The 27,420-nt window shown below is 37.7% G+C and overlaps 1 protein-coding gene across 9 annotated transcripts in view; it reads right to left on the reverse strand.

Annotated features, from left to right (window-relative positions):
* Positions 1 to 27,190, reverse strand: part of PARP11 (poly(ADP-ribose) polymerase family member 11) — a 38,095-nt gene extending 10,905 nt beyond the window's left edge. Inside the window, exons 1-6 of one of the 9 annotated variants that reach the window (XM_019661002.1) lie at positions 27,004 to 27,190; positions 26,425 to 26,492; positions 7,806 to 7,920; positions 5,519 to 5,647; positions 4,550 to 4,670; positions 1,929 to 2,004 (exon numbers count right to left, since the gene is read on the reverse strand). In XM_019661002.1, coding sequence (XP_019516547.1) covers positions 1,929 to 2,004; positions 4,550 to 4,670; positions 5,519 to 5,644 — 323 coding nt within the window. In that variant the 5' untranslated portion in view covers positions 5,645 to 5,647; positions 7,806 to 7,920; positions 26,425 to 26,492; positions 27,004 to 27,190. Of the gene's footprint in view, positions 1 to 1,928; positions 2,005 to 4,549; positions 4,671 to 5,518; positions 5,648 to 7,694; positions 7,783 to 7,805; positions 7,921 to 16,985; positions 17,630 to 26,424; positions 26,701 to 27,003 lie in introns of those variants that run through there. The other 8 variants (XM_019661004.1, XM_019661000.1, XM_019661001.1 and 5 more) reach the window with 8 other exon arrangements.
* Positions 27,191 to 27,420: the final 230 nt, after the last annotated feature.

Consider the following 27,420-nt stretch of genomic DNA (forward strand, 5'->3'; position numbering starts at 1 on the left):
AAAAAAAAAAAACTTAAAAAAAAAAAAAAGAATGTTGTTAAGAGCTAGTTTGTCAATTTGTCATTGTACATGTCCACTAGTCTGTTTGTTGGATATCTTGGAGTTTCTGAGATTGGATAAATGGAATTTCTTGGTCAAAGAATACATTTATTCATGATTTTGACAGATACCACCCAAATGCCCTCCTTGAAGGTGGTAGTCATTGACATTCCCACCAGAAGTGCAGAGAGTGCCTATTTTCCAACCTCTCCAAAAACGTATGTTATTAAACTTATGAATTTTTGTCGATCTGACAGTAAAAAGTAGTCTGATATAGTTTGTATTTTTCTTATTATGAGTGAAGATATATGAACTGTTCAAAATCTTTGCTCATTTTTCTAATGGGTTGTTGGTCTTCCACTTAAAGACTCATAAAAAGCACTTCATATACTACAGAGATGAATGAACTCTTTGACTGTGAGAATGAGTAACAATAGTTTAGTGAGTTTTTTAAAATAAAACTTTTAGTTGTGGAAAAGTTTTTTGTGTGTTTTTAAAAAAATTTTGGTAGCCCATAGCCTTGATTAACTGTAAATTCCTTGCCAATGGGAAATACATACTATTCACCTTGCATAATTAATGCTCAATATATTCCTTCAATAAATAAACATGTCTCTGTCAGCATCTACTTGTCTTCTAAACTCTTCTGTGTCCTGCCTAACTGATCTTCCTCTTTTACTGTCTTGCTTATTATCCTCCATTCCGGCTAGTTCTCTCCCTCTCCTGTCTTTGTTCTATGGTTTGTACAGTCTGTGAGACAACAAAGTGCTTGACTGCCTCATGTGTTTCATCTCCCACCAAAGTATACCAGATGGAACACACGATTACAAGAACAATTTCCATTATTATGTCTCATTTTCTCCCAGACTACTTACTCTTTGAAGATAAGTGATTCCTTTATTATATTCCTTGTACTAAGAATGGGATATTATGTGGATGGTATGGAAAATACTATTCTCTACATTACATAGAAGTACTAGAGCATTCCTTCTATAAGCACTTGAATAACTTTTAAGTCATGATGCTAAAAAATAAGCCAAAAGTTTTGCGAAACAAACTGATAGAAACTTAAAAATGTTTCTTTCTTTACTATAACCCTCTCAAAATATCTCCTTGAAAGGAACAAAAAAGCATCCCTTACAATTCACATGGTAACATTTGTTTGTTTGTTTGTTTCATTTTAAATTCTCTGAACAGCAAGAATTTCAATACTTGCTTGAGGAATTAGTCCAGAAAATAGGAGACACACTGTAAGATTTTCCCCTTTAATTCCATTCATTGGAATACCAAGTATTGACTCTCTTCTGGCATTTCCACCTGTCTTTTCAGGCTACAGAAAGCCAGAGACAGGAAAGGGGACCTTGCAGTCCAGTCCAGGGAGGGAACAGCTGTGCTGTCGTCTCATTGTGTTCCCGTCTTCCTAGCTCTCCTTTAGTCACTGCAGATTTGAAATTACTTCTAGGATTTGCCCAATGGGGATCAGTCAAGGTGGAGACAACATGGGTAATTACTTAGGATTTATGGCCCAAATAACTGGGAGGTTCTTTGAGAGTATTTCCAAGTTATTTCAAACTTACCTCAGTAGGTGATTTTAAGGATTTATAGAGGCCAGGAGGCATTTTTTAACTACCATGCAAACTGTTCTAAAGCCTTGAAAAATATAAACATAAAAGGAGAATTTAAAAGAATAACAGGAAAGGAAATATGGGCAGAAAATAATAATATTGCTATTTCATCAACTAATGTGAAATTCAGTAATGAAAGGATCAATATTAAGATCATTAAATAACCAACCAAAATATTTTCAATCTATTTGTTCTCCTGTTAAATATTCAGAAAGAGGAGAGAGAAAAGGCCCACTCTTTCTACCTCTACTCTCTTTACAGTACCTGAAAGCACTGATAGAAAAGGGGGCTCTTTTTATTAAGCGCTGTTTTCCAGTGGTGAGATTTATTTGCTTCATTTCTGTATACAAAGACAAAGATATTAGATAAGTCATAGAAACATACTGTGCTATAAATTGTCATGGAGATCTGTAGCCACCCTACACTATGACCAGGAATCACGGAGCTTTGGGAGTAGATGGCAAACACAGTATATTAAGGATACTTTACCATGTATCTATTTATTGTGTCATAAAAGTGCTTTCAGGGAGCACAGCCCCATTGCTGATCTAGGCTCACACCTCAGAAAGCTAATCTCACACACTGCTCAGTATACAGAGTTATTCCTTTCTTAGGTTAAACTGACACGAAACTAGGAGAGCTCTAAACTTAGGAAAATTAAGAGTACTGGAAAGAAAATAAATTATAGTACTGAATCTTCTGGTTGGCTTAAGTGGAAAATGTACTTCGACTTCTCCAAATATTTTGGAAATGATTTAAAAATTACATTACCATTATCAAACTTACAAAATTCACAGAATTTCAAAACTTTGTACATTTCTTGCCTTTTCTTTAAATTGTATACCTAAACCAAAAAATAGAAAACCTAGCTAGATTCAATACATACTTATATAAGAGACTCTAGTGATAAAGGACTAATTAACTAAAGGTGTCATTTTCTTCTTTCATTTGTACCTTAGCATGGCAATATTTACCAGGCCCATTTATTCATTCCCACAAAGTTAAGGACTAAGTCTTAATGTAAGAGTCTAGTCAGTTCATCGTATCTATTCCATTACAAAATAAAGGGATTCATCCAGCAAGGCGAATGCTGTCTAAAGTACACTTTCCCTCTGTATTCTCCTAGACTCTGCACACACGGCCATTTCTACCGTGCAGGGAAAAAACAAGATCAGCTCAGCACATGGAGTGAAACCTATGGCATCTCCTGATACCACAACATTCTGAGTTTACTTCTCACGCTTTTTTATGGGGAGAATCTGAGTTGGCTTGTGCAGAATAGTTGGGGCTAATTTTGCAAATGGTACGTACGGAATGCTAATATCTATACCTTTGAAACAGTACCATTAGATAGAGGCTGGGGAACTTGAGTCATCATCATACATGACTCCTATTCTTAGATTTAGAAAAACATTTTTTTAATAAACTGCATTGTCTGAGAGAAAGCTTCAAAAAAGTACAGTTTGCTAGAAAGTATTCTTTCAGAAACATGTAGCTTGCTGACTTAGCTACCAACTGCTTTGACTAACTCCACCCTCTACAGGAATCTGATGTCTGTGCATATAATTAGGTCTCGGTATTGCTTCAAAACTGGCACTTGTACACAAGACTAAAATGTCTACCACACACCTCTGTCTAGACCAGCGGTTCTCAACCTTCCTAATGCTGCGACCCCTTAATACAGTTCCTCATGTTGTGGTGACCCCCAACCATAAAATTATTTTCGTTGCTACTCTATAACTGTAATTTTGCTACTGTTATGAATCGTAATGTAAATATCTTTTTGTTTTCCGATGGTCTTAGGCGACCCCTGTGAAAGGGTCGTTTGACCCCCAAAGGGGTTGCGACCCATAGGTTGAGAACCACTGGTCTAGATGAATGAGAAAGACAAGGGCCAACAGCCTATTTGTCTAATAAAAAAAGTGATGGTTAGTCAGTAGCAAGACTAATGGTTTTAACTCTTGATAATAAAAAACACAAAAAAAACTGAGGGGATAAAAATCACTAGAGATTTGATTGCACCAACCTCTTACTAGACAAATCGCCTACACCATTTCTGGGCCTTGGCTCATCCAAGGAAATTTCCCAAGGTTTCACCACCCTACCATACTACAACACATACTCTTTCATAAAGATGCTACTCACTGAAGCTGGGAAAGAATAGCTAGAGCACTGAGCTGTGAGACAACCAAAATGCACTTTTGTTAGATGCTTCCACACCCCGGGCTTGTTTGCCTCTAAAGCTGCAAACGGCTGTGCCCATAGCAGCTCGAAAGTAAAGGGGCTGAATCCAACAGGTTTTTCATGGGATGCCTATAAACATGCCCACATATCATGGATGAAACCCAACGTGCGCTGATTTCCAGATTAGCGGGCTCATCGGTGAAAGAGCCAATGAAATCAGAAAATGGCAGAAGGCAGTGTCCATTAAAGAAACAGTTTCCTGGCAAACACACCAAGAGGTGGGGCACACATCTGAACTTCCATCTTAAAACTATGACCTACTACCTCAGACTTTGTTACTACACCTTTCAGAATGATCCTTAAAATAAAAAGGTTCCTATCTATTTCAAGACTGATGGGGTGATGAATAGAACAGCAGTTTGAAAGTGTTTGTGTTCCTTTGAAGAGAAGCATTCCATGAACCCATGATATATGACAATCTCCAGTACATCACTATCTAGGAGCATATAAGTACTCCTTTATAAAAGACCATGTTGCTCAAGAAGCTTTTACATCTTGGATCTTTATAGAGGTATTTTCATGTTACAAAAAGGATTTCCTTCACTGTTTACCAACGTATCAGCTGACCCTGATCTTCAGAAGTGCAGATTTTACCATATCAATATGCTAAAAACACACAACTACTAGGGGTAAAAACATACCTGCAAAGTCTATCTTGTAGCTGAATTTGGAAGTAGTAAAAGAAATGGAGCCACAAGGGTTTGTTTTGAAGCTTTTTTCGATATCTTCACTGCTAACTGAACACTGAATGTTGGTATCCAGCTTTAAGACAAACCAGAAAGTTTCATTTACCAGCTGTTCACATCAATGGCTGGGCCACAGAGGTGGTACTGTGGTAACAGGGACAGGGATGGAGGGAGAAAGGAAACTTGCTAATCACCTGCTCTAGTTCCCATCCCAACACATGGGAGAATCAGAGCTAAGCCAGCTTGTTCAAAAGTTTAAGGCTTTCCAGCAAAGAAACATCCACAACTGGGTACAATGCCTTTTTCCAAATTATTAAAATGTTTACGAATTATTACAGTAATTACACTTCCTAGGTGGCTCAAATTAAATCTTTAAGTAGCTTTATAAGTGAAAAAAAAACCCTTTTGCATACAGGTTCCAATCTCAGCTTAACCATTAACTAGCTGTGTAACTGGACAAATGACATTATTTTCTGGGTTTCACTTCCTTTGACTATGAGACTGAGTATTGTTATACCATCGGCTTCAGCGTTGCTGTGAGGTTAAAGGAGAAAGATATGTACAGCCTAACAGAATACCTGGTGTACAGAAGGTGTTTAATATGGGCTTGTTCTCTTCCCTTTTTCTTTGTCCATCAAATCAAACTTGGAGTTGCTCAGATGTACTGATACCATGCAACTCAGTCACAATCGCCCTCTGTACACACAGTAAACATACTGTTTCTTCTAAATAAATTACTGGGAAAACCTGGGGGAAAGAAAAGGAAAAGGACCAGAAGAATTTCTAGCTTTTCTTTCAGTTCAACTGTCTGATTTCCTTAAGGCTTGATTTCTCTCAGGTTCTGCTCTTACTCATTTTATACATCAGCAAGACGGTGCTAAGCGCATCTACATCCGGTCTGCTATATGCAAGGAAAGGAGGTACCTGAAACATGTGCCACTTCCCACATTCTGCCAAGTAAAACCAGCCCCACTGGGTATCGGACGTGTCCATCTCATCCATCTCACTGTCTGTCCTTTTGGATAAGAATTCTTCTGCTTTGTGAAACATCTCCTAGAAAGGCAGAAAAAGGTACAGGAAGAAATGTTTTTCATAATAAGCAATATATTTTTTTACAGATCATTTTTCTTCTTACAAAGAACTACAGTCCAAGTGTCTTTCCCCCAGTGACACTTTAAAAATAGCATTCTATCTGGTGTACTGGTTCTTCAGATAAACATTTTTAAATGTTGACTATCATTTGCTTAACAAATAAGATAAAAAATGATATACTTAGGTAGGATATATCAATGCACATTCAAGCATTTAAGTAAACTACATCAAAATCTATAAATACTCCAGACTCTCACTAGACTACCAAGAAATTTCTATCTTTTCATATGTTCATTCATATATTTGGTCAAAAGGATCTATGCTATCATAACTAATTATGACCAAATACATCTGATTTTTGTTTTAAACATTCATTATGTCATTTAATGGCATGGAAAGATATTTATAATATACAGTGTTAAGTACAAAGAAGGTTATAATAAATAGAAATAGTATAACACAATTTTAATTAAAAAATACATCTATATTTACCCACATGAATGTATATGTGTGTACAAGTATATGTATACATACATACAGAAAAAAGTCTGGATGGATACAAAAATTTATCATAGTTTTTTCTGGGTATTAGGATAATAATAATAATCACTATATGTGGCTCTTACATTGTGCCAAGCACTGTTCTAAGTACTGTACAGATAATAACTCATTTAGGCCTCACAACAACCCTACAAGGTAGGTCCTATTATACCAAATCTATAATGAGGAACCTGAGGCATAGAGAGGTCAGACAGTGGAGAAGCTGGGATTCTAACCCAGGCAGTCTGGGTGTGGGGTCTGTGCACTTAACCATCACGGCATACTGCTTTATACTGCATTATCAATTATTTTTATCACCTTAACTATATCAAGTAATTCTTGTACACACTATCTTTGAAAACTTTGAAACATTCTTGGGTGGAGATCGTGGTGAATATGTCACCAGAAAAGGGGTTAGTCAAAGAAGATAAAACTTTATCTGGAATGTGGCTTTTTGTCCTCATTCTTTAAGGGCTTTTTAATTAGTAATTTAAATTTATACAACTAATATATGAAAATATGTTCCTTGCAAAAAATCAGAACATTCAAGATAAAGCTAAAGACCTCACTTTCACTCCTGGTACCGTCTCACCTTCTGTCTCCATGGTTAACCGAGTCTATCAACTCACTATGTATCTTTCAGATCTTGGTATCTATCTCTGTCTCTGTCCCTCTCTCTGTGTGTTCGTGTGTGTGTGTGTGTGTGTGTGTGTGTGTGTGTTTAATCATATACACACATACAAACATATGGTTATTGGTGATTTGATATCCTATATATTTGATTTTTTTTTACAAAGAATATATATTACTTGAGTAATTTACAAAATAGTTTTAGGGCTGGCCAAGAGGCTCAGTTGATTAGGAGCATGAGCTCTGAGCAACAGAGCCGCCAGTTCAATTCCCACTGCATCTGACACTGTATCCGATCTGAGCTGCCGCTGAGCTGCCAACAGGTGGCAGGATGGCTCAGCTGGTGAGAGCACTTGCTCCTAATAACAAGACTGCCTGTTAAATGGTGGCTATGCCTGCCTGCAACTAAGACTGAACTCAGCACCTTGAGCTGAGCTGCCACCTGGATGGCTCAGTGGTTACAGCACGTGCTCCTAACAACAAGGTTGACAGTTTGACTCCCGCATAGGATGGTGGGCTACATCCCCACAACTAAGATTGAACTCGGCACCTTGAGCTGAGCTGCTGCAAGCTGCCCATAGGCGGCCGATAGCTCAGTGGTTAGAGAATGCACTCATAGAAACAAGGTTGCCAGTTTGACTCCCACATGGGCTAGTGGGCTGCACCCTCCACACTAAGATTGAAGGACAATAACTTGGTTGTTCCCCTTCCCTAATTCCCCAATACTGTTCCCCTTCTCCAATTCTCCAATAAAATCTTTAAAAAAAAATTAATTTCATCATTTAAAATGTCCATCCTGTTTCCAGAAGCTGTGTAACCTGAGATAAGGCTCCATTACCTTGTCTAGGCCACAGTTTCCTCTTCACAAAATGGAGACTAAAGGCTTCTTCCTCATTGGGTTGTGGTTAGATATGAATGAGACAATGCAGTAAAGTACCAAGTACAGTACCTGAGCTCAGTGAAGGGGGCTTGTTACTTTTAATTCATGTTTTGATACTCTCTCCAAGGAATGCTTTATGATAACTTTCTGGATTTTTCCTTCATGTTTTAAAGTTGATTGACTGCTAAGAAATGAAAAATAGAACATCCTATGATCAAGAGCTTCAGTTGTACGACCCACTATTCACCTTATATATTTTAACCAGATAATAAAGGCAATGATTTAAAATTTAAGATCAATTGTACAAGTTATTCACAACTCCTGCTTCTTCCATTGTTGTTCATGTCATTTGGCCATTTTACTGTGAGAGAGAAAGAAAGTGACCTAAATTCAGTTTTTCTTCTGAACATAAGCAGGAAAATTTGGAAGGATGAGTTTGAAGGTAACACTTAAGATACATATTTGGAGTGCCACTCTGGGAAAAGTTGGCCCCGCCCCAGCTTCAGGGGTTCTACGTCAGGGGAAAGGCATGCCATAAGGAAAACGAGCTCCACCTTTCCACCTGAGGGGACTGACTTCATTTGGAACAGAAACCAGAAAACCTCATGCCTAGGAGCATTATAAAAAAAAAAATAGAAATCTTGAAAAACAGTGAACGGAAGGCACGAAGCTCTAATACAAGCAGAATGGCAGAGCAGACAGCTACTTGATATAGAGAAAAAGGGATAGCAAACAGCCCTCCTGGGATTATAGTCAACCATGAGACATTACCCATGTGATGCTATAAAACAAGTTTCAATAAACTTAAAAGGAATAAAACCATGTAAAGTATGTTTTCTAACCAAAATAGAATTACAAATCAATAAAAGTAACTTTGGGAAATTCACAAATATGTGAAATTAAACAACACACTACTAAATAACCAATGGGTCAAAAAATAAATCACAATGGAAATTAAAAAGTGTGTTGAGATGAATGAAAATTAAAACACAACATGTCAAAACATGGGATGCAGCTAAAGCAGTGATCAGAGGAAATGTTATAGTTGTAAACACCTATATTAAAAAAGAAGAAAAATCTCAAATAAAAAAATAGCATTCCACTTTAAGTAACTAGATACAGAAAAGCAAACCAAACCCAAAATAAGCAGAAAGAAAATAATAAAGGTTAGAGAAGGGAGAAAAAATGAGGTAGAGAATAGAAAACAATAGAGAAAATAAACAAAACCAAAACTTGGTTTATTTGAAAAGAAAAACTAAATTGACAAAACTTTAAGTAGACTGACAAGGGGAAAAAAAAGAGAGGAGACTCAAATTACTAAAATAAGGAATTAAAGAGGGGACATCAGCACTGATCTTACAGAAATAAAAAGAATTATAAGGGAATAGTATGAATCACTGTATCCCAAGAATTTAAGTAACTTAGATGAAATGGGCAAATTCCCAGACAAATACAAATCATTAAACTGACTCAAGAATTAATAGAAAATCTGAATTAGGCCTATAATAAATAGAGACCAAATTAGTAGTTTAAAATTTTTCCACAAAGAAAAGTTTAGTCCTAGATGGCTTCACTGGTGAAATCTACCAACTATTTCATGAAAAACAAATACCAATGCTTCACAAAGTCTTTCAAAAAAAATGAAAGAAGAAGGACTACTTCTCAACGAGACTGATAGTACTCTGATTAAAAAACAAAAAACAAAACAAACAAACAAAAACAGAAAAAGACATCCCAAGAAAAGAAAACTAGAGATCAGTGTCCCTTATAAATATATAAGAAAAAAAAAAAGTCTTCAGCAAAATACTAGCAAACTGAAAATCTTCAACAAAATACTGGCAAACTGAATCCAGAAACATATAAATTGTATACACCATGACCAAATGAGATTTTTCCTAGGAATGAAAGTTTGGCTTAGCATAAAAAGATTAATCAATGCAAAATACCATGTTAATAGAATAAAAATAAAAATAAGTACAATCATCTTAGTACACAAAGCAAAATAATTTGACAAAATCCAATACCCTTTCATGACAAAAATGGCCAACAAACTAGAAGGGAACTTTCTCAATTTGAGAAAGAACGTCTGGGAAAAAACCCAATAGCTAACATCATACCTATTGTTGAAAGACTGAATGCTTTATGGAAACAAGATGAGAATGTCTGCTCTCACTACTTCTATTTAACATTGTACTGGAGGTTCCAGCCATTGCAACTACCCAAGAATAAGAAATAAAAATGCATACAGATTGGATAGAAGAGAGTAAAACTCTCTATTTGAGGATGACATGATTTTGTATAGAAAATTCTAAGGAATCTACTAAAGAACTACTAGAACTAATAAATGAGCCCTGTGAGTTTCAAGATAAAAGATAAATATACAAAAATCAATTACATTTCTATTAACAATGAGCATTCCAAAAATGAAATTAAGAAAACAATTCCAATTATGATAGCACCAAAAAGAATACTTAGATGGTAAGTTTAACAAAAGATGTGCAAGATGTATACAGTGAGAACTTCATAACACTGTTGAAAAAAATTAAAGAAAATCTAAATAAATAAAAAGACATCCCATGTTCATTGATTGGAAGATGTAATATTGTTAATATGGCAATACCTCCCAAATTGATCTATGGATTCAATGTAACCCCTAACAAAATTCCAGCTTGCAGAAATTGACAAGCTGATCCTAAAATTTATATAGAAATGCAAAGGCCCCAGAATAGCCAAGCAATATTGAAAAAGAAGAAAAAATTTGGAGGATTTACACTTTCTGATTTCAAAACTTAATAAAAAGCCACAGTAAACAAGAAAGTGTACGACTGGCATGAGGACAGGCATATAGATAAGTGAAACAAAACAAAAGTTGACCATCCATCTATGGTCAACTGACTTTCAACATAGGTGCCAATACAATCCAATGGAGGAAAGAATATTTTTTCAACAAACAGTTTTGGGACAATTAAATATCCCTATACAAAAGAATGAAGATGGATCTCTATCTAACTCACATCATACACAAAAATCTTTGTGATCTTGGGTTAGACAGTGGTTTCTGAGACATGATCCAAAAGCACAAGCAACAAAAGAAAAAAATTATAAATTGGACATCAAAATTAAAATCTTTTGTACTAAAAATGATACCTTCAAGAAAGTGAAAAAATCCACAAAAAAGGAGAGAATTGCAAATCAGATATAATAAGGGACTTGTATCCAAAATACATAAAGAACATTTACAACTCAATAAAATATAGGCAAATAATCCAATTTAAAAATGAACAAAGGATTTGAATAGACATTTCTCCAAAGAAGATACACAAATGACCAATAAGCACATGAAATAATGCTCAATATTGTAAGGTGTCTACTGGTGGGAATGTAAAATGGTGCAGCTGCTTTAGAGAAGTTTGCAGCTCCTCAAAAAGTTAAACACAGAGTTAACATATAACCCAGTTATTCCACCTTAAGGTGTATACCCAAGAAGAGCAAAAATATACATTCACACTAAAACTTAATTCAAATATCCATAGAATTATTCACAATAGCCAAAAAGTGGAACCACCCAAATGTTCATCAACCGATGGATGAAAAAATATGGTATTTCAATATAATGGAATATTATTCAGCCTTTAATATGAATGCAGCACTAATACTACATAGGTGAATCTTAAAAACACTTTGCTAAATGAAAGATGCAGGGTGCAAAAGACCACATACTGGATGATTCCATTGAAATGTACAGAATAGGCAAATCTATAAAGACACAAAATACATTAGTGATTGCTGAGGGCTGGCAAAAAGGTGGAATGATCGTTAATGAAGAGGAGTTTCTTTTGGGGTGATAAAAATGTTCTAATGTTAATTTGTGGTAATGGTTGCAAAACCCTGGGAACCTACTAAAAAATACTGGATTGTACACTTTAAGTGGGTAAATTGTAGGTATGTGAATTGCATCTAAATAAAACTATTCCTTTTAAAAGCTAAGAAACAAAGAACTGGACTCTTAACAGCCAAGTATAAAATGATAGTCAATCTGAAAAGATGTTACCAAGGCAATGATTCTGAAGGAAACAGTTTCTAGAAGAGGTTAGAAGCCTGAACAGAATGGTGGACAAAAAGAAAAGTCATAAGAAATTATGGATGTTACTTGAAAGGCTTTTCTTTATATATTGAAAAATCAGGATGATAGGTGAAGTCTCTAGGAAAGCGCAGGGTCGAGTCTTATTCATAAGTTCCCTCATCTATTACTATGCTGTCAGGAATGTGTCTCCACTTGGGACCACTGTCTTTTCTTTAGCACCAAACACCATGAAAAAGTTTGCAGTTTTAATTTCTAGACTTTGTATTAGAAAATGATAGGTATCTTTTTAAACAGCTTTATTGAGGTATAATTGACAATGATAAACTGCACATACTTGAAGTGTACAGCTTGGTAAGTTTTGACACTTGTATACTCATGAAACCATCACTGCATTCCAGATGATGAGCATACCTATCACCCCCAAAGTTTCTTCACGGCCATTCTCCGGCAGCCAGGCAGTCACTAACGTGCTTCCTGTCACTATAGGTTAGTTTGCTTTTTCTCAAGATTAATAGAAATGGAGTCATGTCATATGTACCCTTTTCTGTCTGGCTTCTTTCAGTCAGTATGAACATGTTGAGATTCATCCATGCTATTGAGTGTATCAAGAGTTAATTCGTTTTCCCTGCTGAGTAATATTCCATTGTGTAGATATATCAGCTTGTCCCTCTACCTGTTGAATACCTGAGCTGGTTCCAGGTTTTACTATTACAAATAAAGCCGCTATAACTTTTATGTATAAGTCTTTGTATAAACATATGCTTTCTTTTCTCTTGGATAAATACTATGGTTCAATTGCTGGATCATCTGATAGGTGTGTGCTTAATGTTCTAAGAAATGGCTAAACTTTAAAAAAGTGATGCATGAATTTACATTCCCATCTGCAGGGTATGAGAGTTCTACCAAGACTTTGTGTGATCAGACTTTGTAATTATACCCAATCTAATAGTGTGTAGTGGTATCCCACTGTGGTTTTAATTTGCACTTCCCTAATGAATAATGATGTTGAGCATCTTTTCATGTATATCTATCTACTTGTCTCCTTTGGTGTAGTGTCTGTTCAAATCTTTAGTTCATTTTTATATTGGGTGTTTCTTTTTACAGACTTTGAGAGGTAATACATCTGGGTACAACTCCTTTTTCAGATGTTTACAAAAATTTTCCCCAGTCTGTGGTTGAGCTTTTCATTCTTCTAACAGTGTGTTTTAAGCAGCATAAGTTTTTATTTTAATGAAGTCCAATTTATCAATTTTTTTCTTTTATAGATCATGGATCTGGAGTCACATCTAAGAAATCATTGTCTAATCAATTGTTACAAAGATTTTTCTCCTGTTTTTGTTGAGAAATTTATAGTATTTTCCTATGCTTTCTTCTAGAAATTTACACTATTTATAGCTGCATTTAGGTCTATGACCCATTTTTAATTTGCATATTATACAAGTATGTGATGAAATGTATGTACTGAAGTTCATTTTTTGGCTTATGGATATTCAATTATTCTAGCACCATTTGTTGAAACAACTTTTTTTCTCCACTGAATCTTACCTTTATAAAAATTCAGTTGTCTATATGCTTGTAGGTCTATTTTGGGATTCTCTATTCTGTCCTAATAATCATTTTCTTATCTTGATGCCAATAGTACACTCTTTTGATTATTATAGTTTCTTACTGAATCTTTAAATCAGATAATGCTAGTACTCCAAATTTGTTCTTTGTTTTCAGAATTGCTTTGGCTATTATAGACCCTTTCAGTTTTTATAGGAATTGCATAGCAACCTGTCTGGAAATAACTGGCATCTTAACAATATTGAGTACTCCATGAATGAGGTATATCTCAACTTATTGAGGTATTCTTTAACTTTTTTTCAATAATATTTTATAGATTTTAGGGTGCAGATCTTGAATATCTTTTATGCAGGATTTATCCCTAACTATTTCCTATACTATTGTAAATAAAATTGCATTTTAAATTTCAATTTTTGACTGAATGCTGCTAGTACATAGAGATACACTGACTTTTGTATATGGATCCTGTATCCAGCAACCTTATTAAACTCACTTGTTAGGTTTAGGAGATTTTTGGACATTCCGTCTGATTTTCTATATATACCAAGCGCATATACCATGCACTGGATATAATCTCCAATACAATGTTAAGTACACTGTTACACAATGGGCATCATTTCCTTGTTCCTAATCTTAGGGAGAAAGTATTCAGTCTTTCACTATCAAGTTTCATATTAGATATAGGTGTTTTGTAGATGCTGCTTGTGCCAGAGGTCCCCAGGACCACCCTCACGTTTACAGAAGGACTCACAGGACACAGAAGTTGTTCTACTCATTACAGTTTATTACAGTAAAAGTATACAGAGTGAAATAAACAAAGGGAAAAAGCACATGGGGTAAAGTTGGAGGAAAACAGGAACAAGCTTCCAAGTGTCCCCTCCCTGTGGAGCCACATAGAACACATTTAATTCTTCCAGCAACCATGTGTGACAACTCATGCAAAGTGTTGCCAACCAGGGATGCTAACCTGAGCCTAGGTGTCCAGGGTTTACTGGGAGTTAGTCACGTGAACATTTGGCAGCTGTGGGACTGACTTCGGCTGCTGAAGTTCCAGGCCTCCAGAGAGAAAACAGGTATTCACCATAAAGCACACAGTTAGAATAACCTGGACAAACTGGTAGAGCATGGCTCAAGGTCTCAGGCACGCAAATACACTCATCAGACAAACCATTCCAAGAGCTCAGGTCCCTGGAGCCGGGCAAAGAACAGTCATGGAAACAGGTCTTCTTTGAGAATGTGCAGGGTCTGAAAAACCGAGGCCTGCAGAGTTTACGCTTTTCCGCACATCCCTCATCTGGGTTGAGTATGTTCTCTTCTATTCCTAGATTGCTGAGTTTTTATCATGGATACTGGATTTCGTCAAGTTTTTTCTGCATGCATTGAAATGATCATACCGTTTGTCACTTTAGTTTTTATGGCAAATTACATTAACTGATATTCAAATATTAAGACAACCTTGCATTTTTGGGAAAAACACCATTTGATAATGATACTTTAATCTTCTTACATATTGTTATACCTGACTTGCTAAAATTTGTTTAGAATTCTTGGATTTATGCTCATTAGGAATATTGGTCTGTCATCTTCCTGTAATGTCTTTGATTTGTTTTGCTATCAGGGTAATGACAGCTTCATAGAATGAGTTGTGAATTATTACCTTATCGTCAATTTTTTGAACATCTGTGCAGAATTGGTATTATTTTTTCCTTAAATGTTTGTTATAATTCACCATAAAACCACCTGGGCCTGTAGTTTTCTTTGTGGGTAAGCTTTTTCTACAAATTCAAATTCTTTAATAGGTATTGGGCTATTCATGTTACTTATTTCTTCTTGAGGTAGCTTTTTGTAGTTTGTGTCTTAGATATGTCCATTTAATCTAAGTTGTCATATTGATTGACATTAAGTTGTTCATAACATTCCCTTATTATCCTTTAATGTTTGTAGAACATGTAGTGATGTTACAGCTCCTTCTTAATATTGGTAAGTCGTCTGGTCCCTTTTCTCCTGATCTGTCTGGCTAGAGGTTTATCAATTGTACTGATATTCCCCCAAAAAGAGCTTTAGGTGCCATTGATTTTTCTGTTATTTTCCATTTCAATGATTCCCACTCTAAAGTTTATTTTCTTGCTCCTGCTGAGTTCAATTTGCTTTTACTTTTTACAATAGATTCTTAAAGAAGCAGCTGTGTTCATTGATTTATGATATTTCTTCTTTTCTAATATAGGCATTTACCTAGCTATCAATTTCCCTTTAAGTACTGCTTTAATAGCATTGCACAAATTTGATATGTTGTTTCCATACTATTTTCCCTTTTTTATTTCTTTGACCAATGGGTTATTTTAAAGTATGTTATTTATTCAACAAATGCTTGGAGATTTTACAGATCTTTCCTTTATTGATTTCTAATTTAATTCCATTTTGATCAAATAGCACACTTTATATGACCATTTCTTTTAAATTTATTGAGACTTCTTTTATGGCCCAGAATATAGTTTATTTTGTTAAACGTTCTCTGTGAAGTTGAAAAAAAGTGTAGTTAGCTGTTGTTGAGTATAATGGTCTATAAATGTCAAGTTGGTTAATAGCGTTGCTATTAGGTCAAGTTGGTTAATAGCGTTGCTATTAGTGTCATAGTCAGCTATATCCTTGCTCATTTCTATCCATTATTGAGAGAATTAACATCTCCAACTATAATGGAATTTGTCTATTGGTCCTTATACTTCTATTAGTTTTACTTAATGTATTTTGAAGCTCTATTATTATGTGTGTAAATGTTGAGGTTTGTCTTTATCATTAGGAAAAAAATGATTATTCTTTTACTCCTGATAATGTCATCAACTTTGAAATCTACTTTAATGTTAATGTACCAATTCAAGCCTTCTCTTCACTAGAGTTAGCACTGTATATCTCCTTCCATTTATTTTTATCTTATTTTGTCATTCTATTCAAAATGTGTTTCTTGGAGACAACTTATAGCTGGATCTTGCTTTTTAAACCAATCTGACAATCTGCCTTCTAATTGGGATGCATTGAGCATTGATTGTGGTATAATCATTGATATAGTTAGGTTTATCATGTTGCTATTTGTTTTTTATTTGCTATCTGTTCTTTGTTCCCTTTTTCATCTTTTTCTATCTTCTTTTAGATTGAGTACTTTTAGATTTCATCTTATTTCCTTTGGAGGCTTATTAACTATAACTCTTTGTTGATCTACACACACTATGTTTATTTCTTCATTTTCCATGCACTCTATAACCTATTCTGAGGGAGAGGGAGGGAGGGAGAGAGGGGGAGAGAGGGAGAGAGGGAGAGAGGGAGAGAGAGGGAGAGAGAGGGAGGGAGAAAGGGAGGGAGGGAGAAAGGGAGGGAGGAGAACGAAAGGAAAGGAAAGGAAAGGAAATGGCACTTGCTGGGATCTCCAACGAGCTTTACACTGATAAATCTTATGCACTGTTGTCAGTTCTCATCTTACTTGACCTCTCTGTAACATTCCACATACTTTATCCACTGTCCTGAATTACTCTTTTCTTGGATTTCATGAAATCATACTCTCCAATCATCTTAGATATTTGGCCACAAATTCTCAGTCTCCTTTGTACCTTGACTTCTACTCAGCCTGTAATTTTTAGGGCGCCTCAGGCTCAGTCATAGGCCCTTTTTTAGTCTTTCTCTGCATCTTTAAAACGTGGTCTTCAAGAATTACGAAGTATGGTAGTTCACAGGCATTTTCACAGGAAAATTTACTGAAAGAAATTTGTTCACATACATTTTGCAAAGGTGAAACATAAGATTAATTATGACTTTCATGAAAACCCCTTTATTTTCCTTAAAGTTACCAACTCACTATACTATCTCATTATATCCAGTCTGTTTTGATCAGTTCATGTCAGCTAGTATTCAACAAATACAGTGTTGTAAAGCCAAATAAACTTTCACATCAGTTTCAAACAAAGCCCAGTCAATCTGCTTTGTTGGTAAGGACAGAGATGAGACCAGGCTACCGAGGCATTCCTCAGCTGAAATGGGCGAGGTCCTGATACTGCTGAGGAGCTCATCAATCCAAACTCAATGCCCGATTTAACTGTGAGAAAACACAAGCTAATGACAAAATTTCTTTATTAAATGACTCTGTTGGAAGTCACATAATAACAATGGCACATGATATGGAAGAACAATTATTATCACATGAATGTTTCAGCATATATTTTGTTTTAAAATTAAACTAACTACTTGTGAAGAAAATACAAATCAATTCTTCTAGTATATATGAGGTGTGATCAAACAACGCAGTGAAAGCTTAAATAAAAAAAATTATTACAGTAAAAGACACATTGCCATTAGTCACCCCTCAAATACTCCCCCTCGCTTCAAGCACACGTATCCCATCATTCTTGCCACTTTCTGAAGCAGTTCTGCAAGTCCTCTTTCATGAGTGTCTTTAGTTGCACTGTCATGGCTGCCTCAAGGTCCTGAATCATTTTGACTTTGAGACAGAACCAGAGGTTGCATGGTGCCAGATCCAGTTAATAAGATGGATAAGAACACACCATAATGTTTATATTTGACAGAAATTGCTGTATACTAGAAGCGATGTGTGACATGGAGCGTTGTCATGATGGAGGATGATTTACGGCACACTTTAAAACACACCTTCTCTCAACCATAGCTCACATCCAACTGACTGACCGAACACGTTGAAACTTGTCACACACTGTTACTAAGGTCTGACGTGCTGCTTCCTGTATTGAAGATCCCTGCCTTTCCATTGGATGGCACTCGGCAACAGAATTCACCATATTGTTTGATCACAATGGAAAGGCTCCATGTCACACATCGCTTCAGGTACAGCAATTTCTGTCAAATAAAAACATTATGGTGAGTCCTCATCCACCTTATTCACTGGACCTGGCACCGTGTGACTTCTGGCTCTTCCCCAAAGTCAAAATGATTCAGGACATTGAGGCAGCCATGACAGCACAACTAAAGACACTCAAGAAAGAAGACTTCCAGAACTGCTTCAGAAAGTGGTAAGAATGATGGGATAAGTGTGTTTAAAGCGAGGGGGAGTATTTTGAGGGGGATAAATGGCAATGCATCTTTTACTGTAATAAATTTTTTTATTTAAGCATTCACCATATTTTTTTATCATACTTCGTATGGTATGTTATGAGGTACTCAACAATGTTTTATTTTGCTTATCCATGAAAGCCCATGGTAGTTTTCATGTTTCATTTAGACAGTAATACTCCTATGAGCTAAAAAAAGGTGCAACATATTCAAAACAGAGCACAAGCTATACAAATAGCAAGAAAAGGTGTTGCTGTATTACTACAAGATGTTATAAACATAGAACAGTTATAAGTCAACAATACGCCTCCTAATTATAATTGAATGTTGAAGGAAATAATGAAAATTGAATATCAGCAAATCTTGATTACTCAGAGCATGTGCTCTCAGATGTTGTGGGGGAAAATGGCAGAGTTTGCAAGATTACTCTTCCCACTCAAGTTGACTGGCTGTCAAGGGAAAAAGTGCTGACAAAGTTTCTGAAAGGAAGGATGAGATAAAAACATTTCTTCATGACACTAATAACACCAGTAAAGTCGTTCTTGATTTCCAGAGGCCTGCTTAAGTGTATGGCTGAAATATATTCAGCACCTGAAATAACCAGAACCTACTACTTCAAGGTCAAAAATATCCCAATTTTTAATGTTGATTATAAGATACCAGATTTTTCAAAGTCACCAAACTATGGTGCAAGTGGCTCAACTGCTACAGTGTGATTCCTTCCCAGAATCTGATGGGTTTTTTTACTGATCAGAGAATGAGACTTATTTTATTATTGCGGATATACCAAGAACACATCTGCATGTTACAACAAAACATGATCAGGTACTTTCCAGAGACAGAAGTAATCAGAGTGACTAAGAATCCATTTTGTCCTTTCTTCCAAACACTCAGGTTGTCTGAAACATTCATCCCCACAGTTACTTAATGTTATAAGTGTGTCAATTTGGCAACTAATAAGAGCTCTAGGAATAGTCGTCAGGGAGAAATCTTCCCCTAACTTCTCAGTCTGTATTTGATCTTGATATTCCATAAGATCTGACAGCCAGCAAATACCAGGTGTAAATCTTGACAATCTCTAATTACGGTATGGGGTTTCCTAATGTAGTAGAAACATAGGGTAAAAAACTCACAGTGCTGGGTCTAACCTATATCTCAAACTATCTATCATCAAGTTGGTTACATATTTTCCAAAAGGCTGCAAAAAATATCATCCTATTCAATAATACAAACATTATTTTTAAAAATATTGCTTTATTGTTTAAAATTGGTGGTCTGAACGGGTGCTGAAAGTTTGAGGAACACTGTCCTAGGTATCTCACCTACTCTCATGGTCTTAAAAGCCATCTATACAGGCTGAGGCCCCAATTGCAATTTCCAGCCCAGCCTTCTCCTCTGAGCTCCAGACTCACCTATCCAACTGCCTCTTTGACTAATAGATACTTGAATACCTCATAGGCACATTAAACCTATTAATAGACCCCCAAACTCTTGATCTCCACCATTTCACCCCTTTTCCAATCTCCACATCTCAGTGAAAACATTTCCTTCTGGGCTGTGTGGCCACAAACCTAGCATTCATCATTCAAACTGCAGCTTGAATTGATCCACTTCTCTCTCCACTACCCCCCACTTAGTCCAAGTCACCCTCCTCTCCACCCTGGGCTACACTATAGCTTTTTAAAGTGGTTTTCCAACAGCCTTTCTTATGCCCCTCTGTTAGTTTTCAATGGCTGCTGGAACAAATTACCACAAACTTAACACAAATTTATTATCGTACAGTTCTGTAGAAGTCTGACATGGGACCCACTAAGCTAAAATCAAGGTGGACTTGATTCCTTTCTGGGGATTGTATGGAATCTATTTCCTTGGCTTTCCAGCTTCTAGAAGCTGCCCACATGCCTTGCTTTGTGGCCCCCTTATTTCATCTCCAAAGCCAGCAACATTGCATCTCTTTGACTATTCTTTCATCATCATATCTCCCTCTGACGCACTTCTGTCTCCATCTTCCACTTTTAAGGACCCTCGTGATTACATTGGGCCCACTTGGATGATGCAAACTAATCACCCTATCTTAAGGTCAGCTGATAAGCAATTTTAATTCCCCTTCGCTTTATAACTTAACATATTCATCGCTTCTGGGGATTAGGAGATGGACAGCTTTGGGTGGCCATTAATTATTCTGCCTACCACCACACTCTCTAACACACAACTCATTTCCCACAGCAGCCAGATGGTCTTTTTAAAAACACAAATATGTTCATGTCACTTCCTATTTAAAATCCTTCCATGGCTTCCAACTCCCCTAAGAATAACGTTCAAAAGCCTAAACATGTGCCACAAAGCCACGCACGGCCTAGTTCCTACCTACTTACTGGCTCTGTCTCCTGGTTCAGTGTTTCGGCCACACAGCTTCTTTCTGTTCCTCAAACACCAAGCTCCTTTCTGCCTCAGGGAGTTTCCTCACGCTATTTCTGCCATCTGAACAGCCCTTCTTGCCTCCCATCCAACCTTTACCTGGCTAACTCTTGCTCAGTCCTTCAGCTCTCTGTAAAAATGACAGGCACAGGTGGCCTTACCTGATCTCCCAGTCTTGTACTAGCTCCTCCCATTATACAGTGCCATTGTTTTTTCTTTTAGAGATTTCATGACAATTGGAGCTAAATGTTATTTGTGTAATTACTGGCTTAATGTCTGCCTCGCTGCACCAGACTGCAAAGCTATGAGGGCTGGGTCTAGTTTGTTCTGCTCACCACTGTAAACCTTGGGACTTAAAACGGACTGGCTTAGAGTAGATGCTCAATAAATAAATGAGTGCCATCCGACGTCATTTCAAAAGCAGGTCTAACTCTTAGAGGGTGAGCTGCATAAGCCAAAGACCTCAACATTCCACATGGGCGTTTTAGGCCAGGTGGGTCACACTCGACATACTCTCACCCCATTCCTTCAAACCTCTATTACAAACATGTGCCTCCAGCCTTATCCCAAACTGTTTGCCTCCCTGACACCACACACTATTAGACTAATTTCCTTGGCCTTGTGTTGTATCTGCCATGCCAGTCATGGGAAGGCCACATTATTTTTCTACTCCTGTTCAGGTTTTGTACCACTAGAAAAAAGTCCTAAAAACATGGAAGTTGGTATCACAAAAAGGTCATGATTTTCTGCAGCTCAAGAATCCTTCCTTTATCTCTGGCTCCCTGTGACCCTCCTCACAGGTCCTTTTCTACTCACTTTAAAGCCTATATCCTGAGTTAGGACTGGAAAGAGCACATGTTCTAGAGCCAGAAAGTTCTAGATTTAAAACCTGGCTCCGTCCTTATTCAAAATGTTCACCGAACTTTGAGCCTTAGTGTTGTCACTAAAAAAATGAGGAGAATATTTTATTAATTCCTACCTCACATAAGTATTAGATAACTTTGTTTAGTACGGCCCCCAGCCACCCCCAGCCACCAAACACTGGCATGTCACACTACTCTAAGCTGAGCTAACTCCAAGGTTTGAACAATTACAAAGAATGCCAAGGAGATATCAGTATATGAGCCCCTGACGTATGCTGATCCTAGGAACACATCTTCAGATACTATGTTCTTTATAGAACTTTCATGTCAAGGGACACGTTCTACCTCCATCCTCCCCCCAGTCTGAGGGCATGACTATAACATACACGCCTGACTCAGACGGGATATCTTTACAGACGTTAGCTACCATTGCCCACAACCCCTCCATCACGCTCTGAAGACACCCATACTGAGACTCTACCCATCAGACAGGCACCTTCTCCACTGTCCCAACTGGTCCTGCCACTCTGCTTCCCTTCTGTGGGCTGCTGTCCTTTTGCTTCCTTTGACCTTCCCCTAAGACCACTTATGTAACTGAGCACCGAGCTCAACTGTAAGCTACTCTGATAAACCTCGCTAGTCCTCCAGGCATTCTCTGGTACCACTTTCTCCCCGCAAAGTATACTTCAGTGCCCCTGAGGGGCAGGCCCTGACTGGACCCATGTTTGTACCCCTCTCCCTAGCATCTAGAATGGTGTTTTATAGGTAGTACATACTTTACTAAGCATTTGTTGACTGACTGAAATAATAAATCAACGTCTGAGTGAGTCTGGTTCATACATAAAAGCTTTAAACTAACAGAGTGACACCAGTAGAGCTGTCCGTCACCCAGCTCAAGAAAAGGGTCAGGACTAAAGATGCACATTTGACAGGAAGATTCACTAGAGAGATATCTGAAGCCGTGGAACACACCAAAACAGAATGTGCAGGGGGCTTGGGGGAGGTTAAGGGAGAACATTTCAGGGGTAAAAGAAGGCAGTTCAGCCAAGTCAAGGTTATGAGTCAGTGATAAATCATAGAAAGGAGAAGAAATCCAAAGGAGTGCAGTCTCAGGAAAACCAGAAAGGACGGCTTTGAGAAGCACCTCTAACAGCCTTAATGTTGCAGAAAGACGGAAGAGGTTGAAGACGGAAAGGCTGCCACTGTGTGTGGTGATCCCAAAGGTCCTGGTGCCCTCCTAGCAAGTAAGGTGTTAAGGGCACAAGTGGGGCTGGAGGAACTGAGATATGAGCAAGTATGACCAAAAGTAGTAAGACTATTCTTTCAAGAAGTATGACAGAAAAAAGAGATAGAGTCATAGTACCAAGGGAATTTGGAAGCAGCTGTGAATATAAAATAGAGAAAAAGATGGCTTGATGGGTAAAGCATAGCACCAGCATACAACTGGCATCATTGCTACCACCAAGCAACAGAATGGGGTGAGAGGACACGATGCTGATCTAATTCTGCTGCTTGTTCACCTGTGTGGTCTTGGGAACATCATTTTCCCCTCCTTTAGCTAACCAACCAGATTATTTTAATAGAATGAGTTAATAAGTACAAAAGCATTTTAGAGGAGTTTATCCCTTTCTATAAAGGTCTTATCATTGTAGTATATGGTTTATAACCTTGACCAGATGTTTGTCATTTTTTTAGTTCCCCTCATCAATGCGACAGAGAGAAGCTGAAACGCCCTCATATGTAATACTGATCTACTTATTCCAATCCCAGCAAAGAGGGATAAGACCATGGCCAAGAGACAGAAAAAGGCAGGATATAGTCAGGGTATACCGAGTCAAGAAAGTGATGGCAACACTTCCAACTCCTTTTTACAGGTTTTGCCACTTTCCTAAACTGGGGGACCTGAGTCACAGACCCAGGTGGATGAACTACCAGGAGATTGTATCAATGTGCCTGCTGCTTTTGTCCACCTGGTCTGCCTTGGGAGGGACACTCTGCTTACCTCAAGGTGCCTCGTCAGTGACAGGCTTCAGCACAATCATCACTGACCTCACGACTGTCTTGAAAAATAAATTTATGTACTTAATTATTAAGTTGTTGTAGCTCCTGGGTTATTTTGTTTTGGGTTTTCCCCCCGCAAGGAAATGTTGCAAGCTCAGTGGTGATTTTCCACCCAAACCATGTCACGGAGACTTTTCACCTGGAAGGGGCGGCTGCCCCTGAGTATTACTGGGTCAGTGTAAATATGTCTGGTAGTTTTGTTGTAAACATCTTTGCCACAAGCATTTGCTGCACAACTAATTGACAATAAGGCAATTTTACCATAAAAAAGAATGAAAAATAATATTAAAAAGCATATAATAAAACATGAAAAATAACAAAATTAAAAAGGCTATTGCAAAAACTGAAAATATATTGTCTTCAAAGTCTTCGCTCATACTATACTTTTTTTTTTGCTTGCTGATTTCTCTCCTCGTTCATTGCACTGCTTGCTTTTCTTTTTCACTAACATTTCTTGCTTCACTAAGAGAGGTATGAGTTTTTAACTAAAGAACAGATAATGCTCTCTAAGACTGCTGTGACTTAGTCGCCACCTCTTTTGTTTGCCATACCTTGGTAACCTTGGTTTTGATGGGTGGGAGGGATGACTGTGCTCACTGAAGGATTTGCAGAAACTGGTATGTCATCATTTTCTAGTACAGTATGCAATCTGGCCAAGATTTATATAATATAAAATGGGAGTGGTGTGAGGACTTTTGTCAATGGAGAAATGAAACCAAACTGACAGCTAGTTTAAATACATTAAGTCTGCTGAAAGCAGTTGACTCATCAGGGGAGAAATGAAACCAAACTGTCAACCAGTTATTTAAATCTTTTATGGTGAAATTGACTTACTGCCAATTAGTTGTGTGGTGAAAATGTTTGCTGGGAAAATGCTTGCAACAAAAACGCTGTGGCAAAGATGTTTACGGTGAAACTACCCAGAACCCAGTGTAGTATTTCCTCAAAACACTTCTGAGTGGAATACACAGTATCACACAGAAGGTATATTTGCAACAGGAGGTATATTTGCAGATCTTAAGGTCATGGATGCTAACAAAAAGATACAAGGAGAAACTAGGCAGAAGTCTTCAATTAAAGCAGTTTACAATGACCTTCCTTCACACAGAACTGATTCTCTCATTCAATGGAAAGAAATGATACATTTAGATTGATGGGTAATCCAAAAGACATCTGCATTTATCTTTAGGGTCATTGTGGGTTTTTTTAATCTCCCCAGTTGTGTTTGGTTTAGGGAAACATTAAAATAAATTTTTATTCCATGAGCATAGCTGTGGAGACTATCCAGATGACTCTTCTATAAAAAAAAAACAAAAACTAACAAATTACTTTGAGAAATCCACATGTAAAATGTTGGCTGTAATTTTAAAAACTAAAATGTCTTTACTGACAGAATTCATATGCTCATAGGAAGAAAAACAGTATTAGTAAGTAAGTAAATACAGTAGCATTAAGACATATTAGGGTGATATGATAAGGGTTAAAAGCGGGATTATATGTGGAAGGTTCACCACTATTAACAAAAGTTAGTCTACTCTACCGAAACCAAGCAAAATCGTTAGGATGATTTCAGAGAAAACAGCATTTCTTACAAAGAAATGAGATAATGATATAACAAACCAAATATGAGAAATTCACTAATCCTTTATAATCCTCATAAACACACAAATGATCCAATAGCAAATGCTGATGTGTGATGGAAGAGGAAGAATAAACAGTGGGAGCAAAGGGCTCTCTCTAGTACTATCCAATCACCTTCGTTAGTGAAACAAATATTTACTGAGTGCCTACTAGCTGTGCCAGACTCCTTTCTCTAGTCTGAGGATACCACAGTAAACAAAACAAACACCCCTGCCCATATAGAGCTTAAAATATAGTGAAGGATTTAAAATATGTGACTCTGAGCAAGACATGTACTTGGGTGACTAAAAGGTCTGTTATAGAGAAAACAAGACGAGAAAGATTGCCAATACAAACTGAACACACACACACACACACACACCAAAATGAAGATTGTTGATGACATATAGTGAAAGTAAATATATAAGCAGAGAGCACATTCTCATAAGTCTAAATTATTTTTGTTAAAATCAAATACCAGCAACTACCTTCCCTGATGTGACCTGATACTAGAGGATTGATTATAGGTATGAAAAAAAAAAATCTTAGATGATGACCACTGTTACATGATGAACTGGGATGGAACCACAATGGGCAACCAACAAATGCATACCAACAGACTAGTTTCTACAGGATAAAAACTAACGGAATTAACTGATAAACTCTCTAATTTATCTGGAAATATATTCCAGAAATGGAAAAGTGCTGATTACATCAAAGGAGTTTTTGCAAGTATGCAAACAGGGTTATAAAGTAAATGTAGGCAGATATCTCAGCATATGGGGTAGTTTCACATATTTAGTCCAACAATTTGCCATTTTTCCAGTCAACTCATAAAGCGTAAATAGTGTACATCTGCCATGTTACTAAGCGATTTTGACTCTACCAAGCGATTATTGGAATACTCTTGGCAAACATATTCCACTCTTTGAGGGCTGCACATTAAATAAATAAATAAATGTATAAAAGCAAAACAGACAAAAAATACATGCAGACACAATGCATATACCGGAATCAAACAAGAAGGAGGGAGACAAGACTTGCAGTTGAAATGTTCCAGGTCATCAGTTCTGTCCACTGAAAAAGAAACATCTAAGAACTTCACCGTCTAGAAGCTTAGAACATACACTCGGTCCCCCAAGTTTTAAATGGCTGTCCACCAAGAAGGGAAAAGGAGTACTGACGGTTCCTCTTAGGCCCATTCAAGGCACGGGGGTCCAATCCCCTAGCTTTAGATGGGTGGGACTGGCAGGTACACCTACGGCAAAGGAGTAACAGGTCCGAAGCCCAGTAACTCCAATTAGAAAACAAAACACAGAGTTTAAAAAGGTGAAGGAAGGAGGCGGAGAAACCATAGTAAACAAAATAAATAACAGGAAAACAATACAACGTCGGAGAGCCCACCGAGCTATCTCCACCATTCAAACAGGCAGAGGACTGGGGAAGCCGCAAGGGCCGGGATCCTCGAGCCCGGAATTTAACATCCAGCCTGAGGCGGGTGCGGGGGAGCAGGTCCCGGGAGCCCCCTCCCGCCCCTCTCCCATCAACCCCGCCCATTGGGTCCGCCCCGTCCCGCCCGGCTACTCACCGGATTCGCTTCCCACATAACGGTGGCGAAATCGAGCGGAGAGAGCCTAGGGGAAGGGGCTAGCCGCGGGGCTGGGGTGTTGGGGTTTTTTCCGAGGGTCCCCGGGAGCGAAGGGACGGAGAGGGAACCTTTACGCAGGCCTTCCTTCTCCCCTCTGTCACAAGCCAGCGTCTGCGGACCACCCAACCTCCCGACTTCCGCCCGAAGCCCGCCCCCCGGAACTCGCCCCGCCCCCGCCGCTCCTTTCCGGGCTCCGCCGGCGAGACGTAAAGGTTCGGACTTGCGAGTATCTGGGTTGTAAAGGGGTTTAAAGGGCTTCTAGTCCAGCTACCCCTTCTGGTGCTAAATCCCCATCGCAACGTCCCACCAAGTGATCCTCGAGCCACGGTTCGTTATTTCCTTCAATATTTATTGATC

This window comes from Hipposideros armiger, unplaced genomic scaffold, assembly GCF_001890085.2.
Source record: "Hipposideros armiger isolate ML-2016 unplaced genomic scaffold, ASM189008v1 scaffold_332, whole genome shotgun sequence".
NCBI classification, from domain to species: domain Eukaryota; kingdom Metazoa; phylum Chordata; class Mammalia; order Chiroptera; family Hipposideridae; genus Hipposideros; species Hipposideros armiger.